Here is a 12538-nt window from a genome sequence, read left to right as displayed (position 1 = left end):
ACTGGAAACGCGTCGACGTATGTGGTATCAGCATGATGGTGCACCTGCACATTCCGCAATTAACACTAGGCTGACCCTTGACAGGATGTTCGACGGGCGTTTCGTAGGACGTGGAGGACGCATAAATTGGCCAGCCCGTTCTCCTGATCTTACACCTGTGGACTTCTTTCTGTGGGGTACGTTAAAGGAGAATGTGTACCGTGATGTGCCTACAACCCCAGAGGATATGAAACAACGTATTGTGGCAGCCTGCGGCGAAATTACACCAGATGTACTGCGGCGTGTACTATATTCATTACGCCAGAGATTGCAATTGTGTGCAGCAAATGATGGCCACCACATAGAACATCTATTGGCCTGACATGTCGGGCACACTCTATTCCACTCCGTAATTGAAAACGGAATCCACGTTTGTACGTGTACCTCACCCCTCATGGTAATGCACATGTGCGTCAGTGAGAAAGACCAATAAAAAGGTGTTAGCATGTGGATGTAATGTGCTGTTCCAGTCTCTTCTGTACCTAAGGTCCATCACCGTTCCCTTTGGATCCCTACATAATTCGATGCTCTCCGATACACACGATCGAACAGCGGAGGAGTGGTACCCAAGCGTCAACTTTAGGTTACAATATCCCCGGATGTAATTAACATTTTACAATGCAACAAACGGCACTGATTACGTATTTGTTTATATGTTCAGATGTGCTAACAAAATTAACGGGGTTCCATTTAAAAAAAAACTAGGTTTGTGTTAAAAAACATACTTCCGTGCATTTTTGTATGGTTTGTATTAAACAATTACACTAGCCCCTCTCCTCACGTTCGGTCTGTGGAATCGGTTCGTCAGTATTTGATGTGGTTTACGAAATATATACAGCGGTAACGTTAGGTGACTCACCCTGTGTATTGTTTCAGAAACAAAGTAAATTACGCTTCAGCTGTATTTGGCAGGTAACGCCCTTGCCGTCCTGGGTACAACGTTTGCCATCAGATCAAAAAAAGTTGAGCATCGTCGGGCACTCTGGTGGGTGACATCGGGGCCGCTGTGAGCTGTTGACCTACCGGGGTGCGCTGAGGCTCGTGATGCTAAGCGAGGAGTTACTTGACCGTCTAGCTGCGATTCCATGCAACGAAAACAGACGACGACCGATAGAGTGGTGTGCTGACCCCACGCCACTCCGTATCCGCATCCGATGACGCAGTTCGGCTGCGAATGACACGTCGGTCGACCGGTTCCTTTGGGCCTTCAGAGGCCTGTTCGGACAGAGGAGAGGTTTTTTATTTGGCAGAAAAAAGTAGCAAACTAAAAAAAATAGCTACACGTTGAACTGAAATTTCGTACTCGGGTATTCTAGAGGAAAATCTTACGCATTGCAATAACTGAGCAGCACACAATACGATTTTATATTGAAACACTTGTCAGACACGTAATAACGGTGTTGCCAGACAGCATGTCGCTGATATCCATTTAAACTAAAACTAAACATTCATTTCTATCGATAACATTCAAGGGACGAAAATTTGCGAAACGCGTGTTTTGTACGGTTAGTTTGCAAGGAATCGAGCTGTGGTGTCCTAGTGCGCGAATTTAAGTCACCATCTATATACTGCTGCACATACATATTACTGTAGCTGTCTGCGCTATAGGCCTCCTGAATTTTTTTTCTAAATTTACCGTATAACGCTGCATAATTAGAAGTTACGTGCTGCTATTATGTGGATCTGCAACGAAATGGTCTATTGTAACCTAAGAGGCTCTGCTATCTGATGCTGATCTCATAGCAGATTTTCCTCCCAAAAAATTTCCAAACTTGTAGGTTTCTGTTTACTCCCAAAACTCATCTCGGTTACTGTATTACACCGTACGTCACTTTAACACACTTTTAAGCGCTCATAGAGATGTAATTTAACACAACTCGGCGTGTGGGCTTCAACAAGCGAATGAGCAGTCATCCGCTTTGTTGCGTGATTGTCACCACAGTGAGGCACATTATGTTATTCGTTACAGGCCACGGGTAGAGCCGGGCAGATCGAATTGAAAATAAGGACATCTGTTCCACATTTTACAATAAATGAACTTGGCGCGACTGAGGTCCGGGGAACAGGGAGGCGGTGTTCCAGTTCGAAATACAAAATACGAGTCCTAGTTAGCGTGAATAACGATTTAGTGAAGTCGGAATTAGTTCAAATGGTTCAAATGGCTCTGAACACTATGGGACTTAACGTCTGAGGTCTTCAGTCCCCTAGAACTTAGAACTACTTAAACCTAACCAACCTAAGGACATCACACACATCCACCGTAGCGGTCACGCGGTCCCACACTGTAGCGCCTAGAACCGCTCGGCCACACCGGCCGGCAATTAGTTAGGGTTTAGTATATTTATCTAACAAATCTAAACACGTCCGTGCAAAACTTCAGCCTTAATAACCTAGCCGACACAGTCTTACACAAATACATGCTGATACACGAGTACTCATAAAAAAAAAATTTCAAAATCACCTTCCTACTCGTTTAACTTCTTCTGTCACATTATGAGAATGACCTGTACACCCCGTTATATATGACTTTAGCCGCTAATGTGGTTTTTCTCTCATTGAAAGAACGCCAATCAAGATCTGAAAGACTCGCTCGTATCTGTTCGTTGACAGTTGCGGGGGAGGGGGGATAGAGGGATACAGAGTTCTGAACCTTCGATGCCACCGTCACCCACAGTCGGCTCTCCCTGCTTAAACATGGTGTAGCGAGTATATTAATTCCTACTCTGACATTCTGTTACCCCCTCACCCGGAACACACGACCTCATCGCTTAGAAGCGAAAGTACTTAAAACTTTCAGTTAATTACTTCGGATTAAAGCTTGCCTTTTACAGGCGTAAGCATTATTTTAGCAGCTACATACTTCACGAGTGCTTCTACATAAGGACTCTTACTTTTGTTACGAATGAAAAGATTCATATTATTTTAAAAGTGTACAAGGCGTAAAGCAATTCTAGAAAAATTGTTCCGGCTTGCCAAGTCTCTGTCACTCCCTCTATACATTTCAGCTCCGAATCATTGCCCGAGCTAAAGTTTCAAGTCATCATAATGATCGTCTCAGGACGTACAAAGGTGCAGGATAAAAAACCTCTCATGTCATCATTATGTTAATCTCTATATACTAAAGGAAATGCTCTGACTGACTCATCATTGCCCAGCCCAAACCACTAAAAATGAAAACTTGAAATTTGGGGAGGGTGTTGATCTTATATTGAAGACGTAGTTTAAGAAGGGATTTTCCGAAATTGCACCCTAAGAAGGTAAAATAAGGGATCTAAGGCTTTTTGAATATAAGTCACTGTTAAGGAAATTTTGAACCTAGAGCGACGAAAATTGGTATTTGACAGAAAATAGAAAAGACATGCTTCAGCACTGTCGGAAATTCAACCACTAATGCGGTAAAATAATGGGTCAAAGTTTGTTTGGAAAATAAATCATTATCAAAGTAATTCGAAAGCGTTTTTAAAGCTACATCTGTGAAAACTAGCATTTGATTTCTCTGTTAGAAATTTAAAAAAAGTTTGATTGCTTTCGGAAATTCAACCCGTAAGGTGGTAAGATAGTGGATGAAAGTGTTAATGGAAATCTAAATCTTTGAAAATTTGTATTTTCTTTCTTGGTTAGAAACTTAAAAAAATATGTGTTTCTGTGTTTTTCTTGGAAATTGGAACCTTAAGGGGTGAAACTGGGAGACGAAATTTTTTATGAAAATATTTTACTACATTAAAACATATTTAAAGCTAAATTTATGAAAATTAGTATTTGACTTCTAAGGAAGTATGGCCCACATGCCTGCTTTTACATTGCATAAATATGATGTTTTAAAGAAAGTGTAAACTAAGTACGAATTAGAATACGTGTAGTTTCCTGTCTCATGTAATATAGTGTGATACAAAAGAAAAACGAACAAATAAGAAATCTTGCAACAATTACTGAAATCGATCCCTTCATTTTAAAATCAGTGATCTTTCAGTTTGTGTACGACGACAGGTGGCAACAGTGACTGCTCGCTGTCTACACGCCACGGTCTTATTTATCTCCTCTGTCACTATGTGAAACTAGACGAATAACTTAGCTGAGCATCTAAAACGTTATGCCAACCAGTTGTCTACTACTACGTATTATTGTAAAGGATTAAACCGCAACAGTTTCGCATCAATGCAAATCGCACTGAAAACAAAATAAAAGAAAAATTAAATTATAGTGAAATTTTTTTTTAATGTCGAGAACTGTAGTTCACCCCCATTTTTTGGAAACTGCCTGTAAAGAACAGATTTCCTAGGTCACCTTTTGCGAATTAGTATCCCCTTTGCTGCTCCATTATTTTCATTTTAGTCGTTACTGCATAACATGATATTCCCAATTCCGTAGCTGAGTGGCCAGCGTGGCTGCCTGCCAAGCCGACGACTCGGGTTCCATTCCCGTTACTGCCGGGGAGGACTGGTACAGTGTACAAAAAGCCTCGTGAGACCAACTAAGGGGTTAATCGACAGATTAGTAGAGGTTACCAGGTCAATAAACTTGGCAACGACTGGGAGAGCACTGACCGCTCTTACCGTCAGACGCGGCTGTCGGCCAGGCCCAACTATCCCATTTAGGTCCAGAACGCAGAACTTTACCTGTTTTCAAATAATCTGAAATGCTCCTACACTTCGAATTTGACGATGTGCTTTCGTTAACGGACGATGCACGAGTCTACAGGCTTAAACACTTTCTCAGGTGGCTTCTTCCATCTGTAGTGTGCACTAAGAGGTACTCTTTCAAGTGCAGTTGCAGAGTCAGACCCTACGGCCCGCCACGAATTCCTCTCCTGTGCCAACCTCTTCATCTCAGAGTAGCACTTGCAATCTACGTCCTCAATTATTTGCAGGATGTATTCGAATCTCTCTCTTCCTGTACAGTTTTTACCCTCTACAGCTCCCTCTGGTAGCATCGAACTTATTCCCTGATATCTTAACACAGTCCTGTCATCCTGTCACTTCTTCCTGTCAGTGTTTTCCATATATTCTTTCCCTCTCCGATTCCGCGCAGAAACTCCTCATTCCTTACCTTATCCGTCCACCTAATTTTCAACATTCATCTGTAGCACCACATCTCAAATGCTTCGATTCTCTTCCGTTCCGGGTTTCGCAGCGTCCTTGTTTCACTACCATACACTGATATCTAAACGTATATTCTCAGAAACTTCTTCCTCAAATTAAGGCCTGTTGTCTTCTCTTGGCCAGGAATGCCCTTGTTTTATTTTGATGAATAGGTAGGTAACTTGTGACCACCAATCCTGATGTTAAGTTTCTCACTCTTTTCATTTCTGCCACTTCTCACTAATTTCATTTTTCTTCAGTTTTCTGTCAATTCGTATTCTGTATTCATTAGACTGTCCAGTCCATCCAGTAGACCCCGTAATTATTCTTCACATCCACTGAGGACATAAATGTCATCAGCGAATCTAACCTTGATGTCTTTTCACCCAGAATTTTAAGCCCACTCTTGAACATTTCTTTTATTTTCATCACTGCGTCTTCGATGTACAGATTGAACAGTGGGGGTGAATGACTACGTCCCTGTCTTACTCTCTTCTTAATCCGAGTACTTCGTTCTTGGTCTTCCACTGTCATTATCCCCTCTTGGCTCTTGTAGATGTTGTATATTATCCATGTCTCCCTACATCATACCCCGATTTTCCTTAGAATTTTGAACATCTTGCACGATTTGACACTGTCAAACGCTTTCTCCAGGTCGACAAATTCTATGAACGTGTCCTGATTTTTCTTTTTTCTCAATTCCATTGTCAATCGCAAGGTACACGAACAGTATTATTTTACAGCAGCTCCTTTATGTGCAAACTATTTTGTTCGTGACTTAGGTAAATGGCCAAAAAACCTTCTCAGAGCACCTAAGAGCTCGTCGGAGTCCAGTGATCCATGCTTCTCCCTATAACCATATCTACAAGCTTTTTCGGCCATTTTGAATCAGAGGCGATTTGGTGTGTTCTACACGCCGAGTTACTGCCAGAGGAAACGTAGGTGGTTCGCTTATGATCTCCATATGCAGCTTCAGACATTGTCTTCCGAGACATGTGTACATATAATCTATAGCTAGTATTTTGATTTAGTAGATCCACGTTTGAAGATGAATGTCTTCGATTGGGAACAATCGATAATTAGGAACTGAAAAGGAAGTCAGGAGTGGAATTTATCGACCGGTTGACATCGAAGTAATTAGGTAGGCAAGCTCAGATTACACGCGCGAAGTGGGAAATTGGCAGTGGCCTCTTCGCGAGAACCATTACGGCCCTCACCAGGAGAGAAGACACGAAGAAACCATATCTGCATGTCTGTAGAGGAACATGAAACACGCTATTCCAGAATGTGAATTTAGTGAACCACTTACACTTTCCGATCGGTCAGGAGGGAGCAGAACGAAAGAATGATTGTAGCCAGTGACTCCAGAATGTTAACCCTAACAGACAAAAGCACTCATGTCTCATACAACACCCTTTTTTAAACTGTACGGAAGCTCTGGATCGACAGCAAGTTAAGTAACAATTCTTTTTTAAATTTGTGCATCACTTTGGTAGGCGTTCCAAAACAACATGTATAAATATAAAGGTGTCATTAATCAAAAGGGTGGTTTGATCACGACAGTGCTTTACTAGGCATGGTTTTATTCGATATCTCCAACGTTTCCTGCCTCCGATGTTAGAACTGTCTTATCCAGCCAGTTACAGGGTAACATTCGGCATTCTTCACATTTACAAACACTGAACATGTCGAGATAATCATCTTCGAGCTAATTCCTGCCTCTGTGAGTGGAAGTAGTTCCTTTATGTTATCGTCAACATCGTGTACTAGAAACATTTATTTGTGGCCCATCGACTGAATTTCTACGGCACCGCAAACATAGTCGTATCTTCCATTACATTCTGTTATTATCTGCCTGCCACACCCAACTTCTGGTCTCAAACGGTTCATTACATCCTTCTCTTGGAAAATTCCAAACTCTCAACGTATTATCGACAAGATAATGATTAAGATCATTCCGTTCCGTTTTCGCAACGAAGTCGTGTGGCATGAACAGAAGCACTGCTGCGCTTGTTCATAAACATTAGTAATGCTAGACGGAGGTAACTGTCGTAAATGACGGGTTACAGCCTCGAAAAACGTAAGAAGACCAAATCTGAGGCACCTCCTCACTACCGAAGAAGATTGTATTCAAGACCACGTCAGGAATCGAAACTACAATCGCTTGGTGGCTCGTCTAAGCTGATGGCCTAGTCAGGTACAGCTACTACTCGGAATATGCAAGCGAGTAATACCAGTCAGAGTGAGTAGCAGACAAGAATGATCAATCACCTCTCTCTCAATATATTACGGCGTAAGAGCAACAGAGTCTCGAAAGAATTACATTGAACAAAGACGTCTCCTATTAACCATCCAAATGTAAATAGAATTTCAAACAATAATGTATCATCCTCAAAATAAACGTCTTGCACTAGATAAGCAAGTCACAAAGAATATTTTATGGTATTTGAAAATCAAAAGAGACTGAATCGGGTTTAAGATTGTTTTCGTAACCCAAAATACCTGTCTTCTGAAATGCATGGTCCAGTAGAAGGAAACTGAAGCTCAAAACAAATAAACTACTTCTGGGACTACTTCTATTGTTCACGGCACATACGGAATTTTTCGCCCTTTCAGTCTTCCGCTCAGAGAAAACGTATAGACCAGCAGAGCTAGTATTGATAAAAACAAGTACAATGTTTACAAAGACCATCAAAGGTTAATATTACCGATAGTCGATTTTTTTTGTTGGGGGAAGGATTTCCGTGTTAATTTTCAAAGGATAAATGGACAAAACATATTACGATGGACATTTAGTAAATTTTAAAAGGCATTTTAGTCCGTACAAATGAAAGGCTATTAGGTGTTTTGTAAATTAAATACGGAGCTTTCGTACTAAAATTACATACCTACTGCACAAGTCGCTGCAAAGTACATGGCGGAGGATATTTTATACCAACAAAATGCAAGCAGCAAATTTAACCAGTGAGGAAAATTGGAAATTTTTTTTTTTTTTTTTTTTTTTTTTTTTTTTTTTTTTTTTTTTAAATTCACCAGTGACACTACATGTAAGATTATTCTCACTCACAAGAGTTTCTTTCCCGGAATTTTGTTGTGTGCGTTGAGATTAAAGCAACCCGTTCCTATCTCGAGCAGTTATTCCTCTTAGACATCCACACTACTGTGACATTACAGTATTTTTGCTTATACACAAGTATGCGGTCAACCTTACTTCTCGCATACCATCCGCGAACGGAACCGGTATTTGGTGGGGAGGAAGTGTGGAAGGGAGGGGGGAGGGGTTATTGAACACCTATCTCTGCCACACATCGTACAGTTGCTTGCGAAATACCGGTTCACAAGTCCTGAAGATCCATTTCGTTCCAAATGCAGCGTAAGTGAGACTTCCAACTTCATACTGAACCCAGTTTTAATATTTTTCAGATTAATATCCAATTTTGTTCTCTGCCTGTAATTGAAATGATACTGTCTAGGATATTTTAACACTTTTCGTACTTACATATGTGCAATGCATTTGGAAGATTTCATAAAATAAGGTTAGGAATTATTGAAAATTTTATTTCAGACACCGCTATAGACCACAAATATTTTGTTGACTTATTTAAATTAGTTAATAAAGACACATTTTTAGAGGTAGAGAGACCCAATCTTCAATGGGAATGGCAATATAAAACACATTTAACAAAATTACACATAGGTATTAAAGTTGTTCTTTATGGTCTTAGCACGTGCTGCGGTCATCCTTCGGATAAATTGACTGTAAAAAGTAACATTAATATCTGTGTATATTTTCGTTAGTTTAATATTGCCATTGATGCCTGAAGATGAGGTTTGTATCTCAAAAATGTTGCTTCGCCAAACGCTTTATGTAAGTCGACAAAAAATTTTGTGACTGGGAGCGGTCTCTGGGAAACTCTTCTCGTATTGGTGAAATACTCAAGGCCATTTAACTGCTAATATTGCTTTAAATTGGAGGAAGATTGCTTATGCCTGACGCACAAAAAGCAAGAGCTACACAGTGAATTTCCTCTTGAGGTTCCACTGAAAACGTTTTGCTTTTTCTATTATTTACATACTTGAAAGACAGATAAAGCTTTCAGCATTTAGTTCAGCGTCGATTCAAGTGTAATGAACTCCTTCAATAGTAGTGTTACCTGACGTGAAAAGCTAAGTCATTTCAAAGCCATAAAATTATTAGTGCGTAATAAGTCATTAGGGCTACTAATAATATTTCCCATATAATTTTGAAATTTGATGCAGACTACTGTATTTACAACTCACTACCAAAACCGATATTTTTCTGTCCCAGGAGTACCTACCATTTACAGACTAAACACTCTATGTTTCAAAATACCGTTACAGAGGGTATGCAGCGATATATCCTACGGCATACGAGTTTGTGTGTGTCGCTTACCTTATTACACAGATGACATGTGATAACCAAAAATCTACCTCGTAACAATTGTAGTGCAAAGTGTCTTCAGACATTTGGTGTCTCAAATGCACCTTCTTAAGTAACAGGATATTAATGATTTATGAATAACTATTTTCCGCGCTCTCTGTCAAGTACTTGACAAATTGTTCTTCTAAACTGAGAAGGGATCTATTACGCTACCAAAATACAAAGGGGAAACGTGTACACAGTCACTTCGACATTTTAGTGGTTTGATTCAGATTATTACTTTCTTCATCAGGCGAATACAAGTTCATGATAGTACCTTTTTGGTGTAGTTTTTGTGGACGACTTACAACAACAAAGTGTCACATTGCAACCAAACGTACGAGCAGTGTGAGAGTAAGAAACTAAGGCTGAAACTGTTTGATAACTGCTGAGTAACGAATACGAAAGGGACATTTTTCAAATATCTGTGAAATTCACACTGGGTAGCACCAAAATTTAGATTCCACACTATGTTAATCAGTCAGCGGAACGTATTATCATGCCAGGTACTGCCTCTGTTTCTATGTGTGACCTTTTCATATGCGGAAACGTATTAACTAGTAAAGTAGTTTATTTGCATCTATAGTGACGATGACTTTCCTGTCCTACATTATTCGTAGGAGTATGATACCTGTAAGTTTGATAATGCATTACTAGTACTTACAACATCAGTTGTGGAGCGACGTGGCTGACAGTTGACATAGCCTGAATCTTTTTTGTACATATCGTCAGAAAGTGGCCATATTCTCACTTTATAACACCATTATTTATTGGCAACTTACGTCGAAATGTTTTCGCGCCTAGGCACGTTTAATACATGTGACTGAAATACATCACGGAGTGGATGCTGCAGCATAAGTAAAAAAAAAAGTTGGAAATAAATGAAAATAATTGAAAACCTCCACTTTAGGGACCTCTGCTTAATCTTATGAAAAATCGCACGTTGCTGCTTTCATTCTTTCGCGATTTCAGTAAGTTGTGATAAATATATGTCATCATAGTCGTTAGACGTCGTCTGGTGTAAGCACTATGGCTATTTATTTCTTTGGTCATTTCGCGTGAATATCTCGTGCATTAAGCTCTGAGTTCTGAATATTGGGAAGCTCTGTCTTGATAATAATCTCATATACAAGAAACTGTAGCACAAAAGCAATCAGATATTTCCGACAGTGGTACGCTAGACGAAATAGTTTGAACGAAAAGGCTTGTTCATATCAGTCCTCCGCTGGAATTAACTGGACAATGACGTAGGTAACTAGTTTATGACTACTGTACGAATAAAAAAGATGAATTCAAGAATCAAAGAACAATTCATGACACAGCATCACCATACACTCTGATGTTACGGTCATGGGTTTACAAAGTTTATAACTACAAATGATTGTAGAACGTAGTAAGATCAAGCAAAAGAAGTTGAATTAGGCTATTAAGAACGGAAGCTCAGATCTAAGGCACTGTACGTCGCTGCTTGGTAATTACGAGATAACAGCGGAAGGATTCCACAGACTCGTCGTAATACATTTACCGAGCGGACGACCGGCGGAGCAGAAGGCCGGTTTGATTGGCTGCCGCTAGATAGCAGGAGCGTCTAGGCTCAGACACTTGAGTGAATCTGACTCTTCTACTTCGCGTATCACCGCCGCAACACTGCTCAACAATATTCCGGTGACATTTCCTACGGAGAGCGAAGCGCTAGTGTGTACGATGATTTACTGGTCCAAACATATTGCTCTCAATTTGTCTCACGCTTACCTTCCGAGATGCATCATATTTTGGCATTAGCGAAGATTCTGTTCGAAGAGAAGTGCTGTGTCTGTATGGAAAATGTGAAATCCGGTTTTGCTAAATCTTTGTATAACTGATAGAAAATAAGAGACATTTCTAGTGAGTTACACACGATAACTGTCGGCTAACGTAAAGGATTGCTAATATTTCGTTTTTGAAAGGAAATACAGCATTTCTGTACGCAGTTTGTTAGTTTTTCAAAGGCTTTCCGGTTAATGTCATTAAAACTTCATTTCTTTATACTCATGTGAGATTTGTAGGATATTTAACAACAAACTTACTGATTATGATCCAATTCGAAGCTAACGAACTAGAAAGTTTATTGCTCCAACACTCGAACGTATTACATTATAAAAAGCTTGTGACACATTTCTAAATGAAAAACTCGATCTGTCACGCAAGAGAAACAAAGTAACCGTTCTAATGTTACTTAATAGCAGTAGCAAAATTCCCCTTACCTATTTTCATGACTCCGTTGGATTTCAGACTACTGCTGTAGCCTCGAATCAGAGCTCTGATGGTGTCTCAGTGTTTGACATCAGCACAGTTTCATACACTTCTGACGTAAGGTATCCTCAGTTGTATAGTTCACTTTTGAAATGACAGGAACAGTTCCGAAAAAAAACCAGTATTTTATTACAGTCCTCTTTAGTGGAAGCAACGGTCCTGCCGGTGTGACAGTATCTTCACTATTCTTAACATCACGACCAGTTCGAAACTACTGTCCACTTGTTTAGTATTTCGTCCAGGCGGTGCACCGCCTCGTAGCAAAATTTTTTACACTGCTGCTTCGTGTATCTCGTGCACAGCGGGGTAGACAGACGGCGAGCGGCGCGCTACGAACCCGCGCAACGGCGGCGACCACGTGTCGGTCAGGTGGCGCGCGCTGGAACACGTGGTGGCGGAGCGGGCGCCGCACAGACACTGCGACAGCCGCCGCCGCGACCGTGTCCCGTCGCGGCTCCCCCTCCACCGGCCCCGGCCAATCCCCTCCCTGGCGCAGTGTCACAGCGAACCAGAGACAGCCGTCCGCCGGCCGACCAACTGTGTCACTGCCGGGGGACAGCGCGTGGTGGGGGTCACCCGCACGGGAGGGGAGGGGTGTGTCCTCGCGGTTCCCCTCACGCGCCCTGGCGACAGCTGCGGCGCGACACGCCGAACGACGCGACACGGAGCGCCACCTGTCGTGACGTGC

General features: G+C 41.1%; 1 protein-coding gene across 1 annotated transcript in view; it reads right to left on the bottom strand.

Annotated features, from left to right (window-relative positions):
* LOC124622079 (zinc finger protein basonuclin-1-like) overlaps positions 1 to 12237 on the bottom strand; it is a 315796-nt gene extending 303559 nt beyond the window's left edge. The window contains exon 1 of the mRNA XM_047147653.1: positions 11802 to 12237. Within this exon, the coding sequence (XP_047003609.1) occupies positions 11802 to 11811 (10 nt within the window). The 5' untranslated portion in view covers positions 11812 to 12237. The remainder of the gene's footprint in view (positions 1 to 11801) is intronic.
* Positions 12238 to 12538: the final 301 nt, after the last annotated feature.

The sequence above is a fragment of the Schistocerca americana genome, chromosome 7, assembly GCF_021461395.2.
Source record: "Schistocerca americana isolate TAMUIC-IGC-003095 chromosome 7, iqSchAmer2.1, whole genome shotgun sequence".
Lineage (NCBI taxonomy): Eukaryota > Metazoa > Arthropoda > Insecta > Orthoptera > Acrididae > Schistocerca > Schistocerca americana.
Note: the sequence above shows the minus strand (reverse complement) of the source record. Positions and strands in the feature narration are given on the sequence as shown.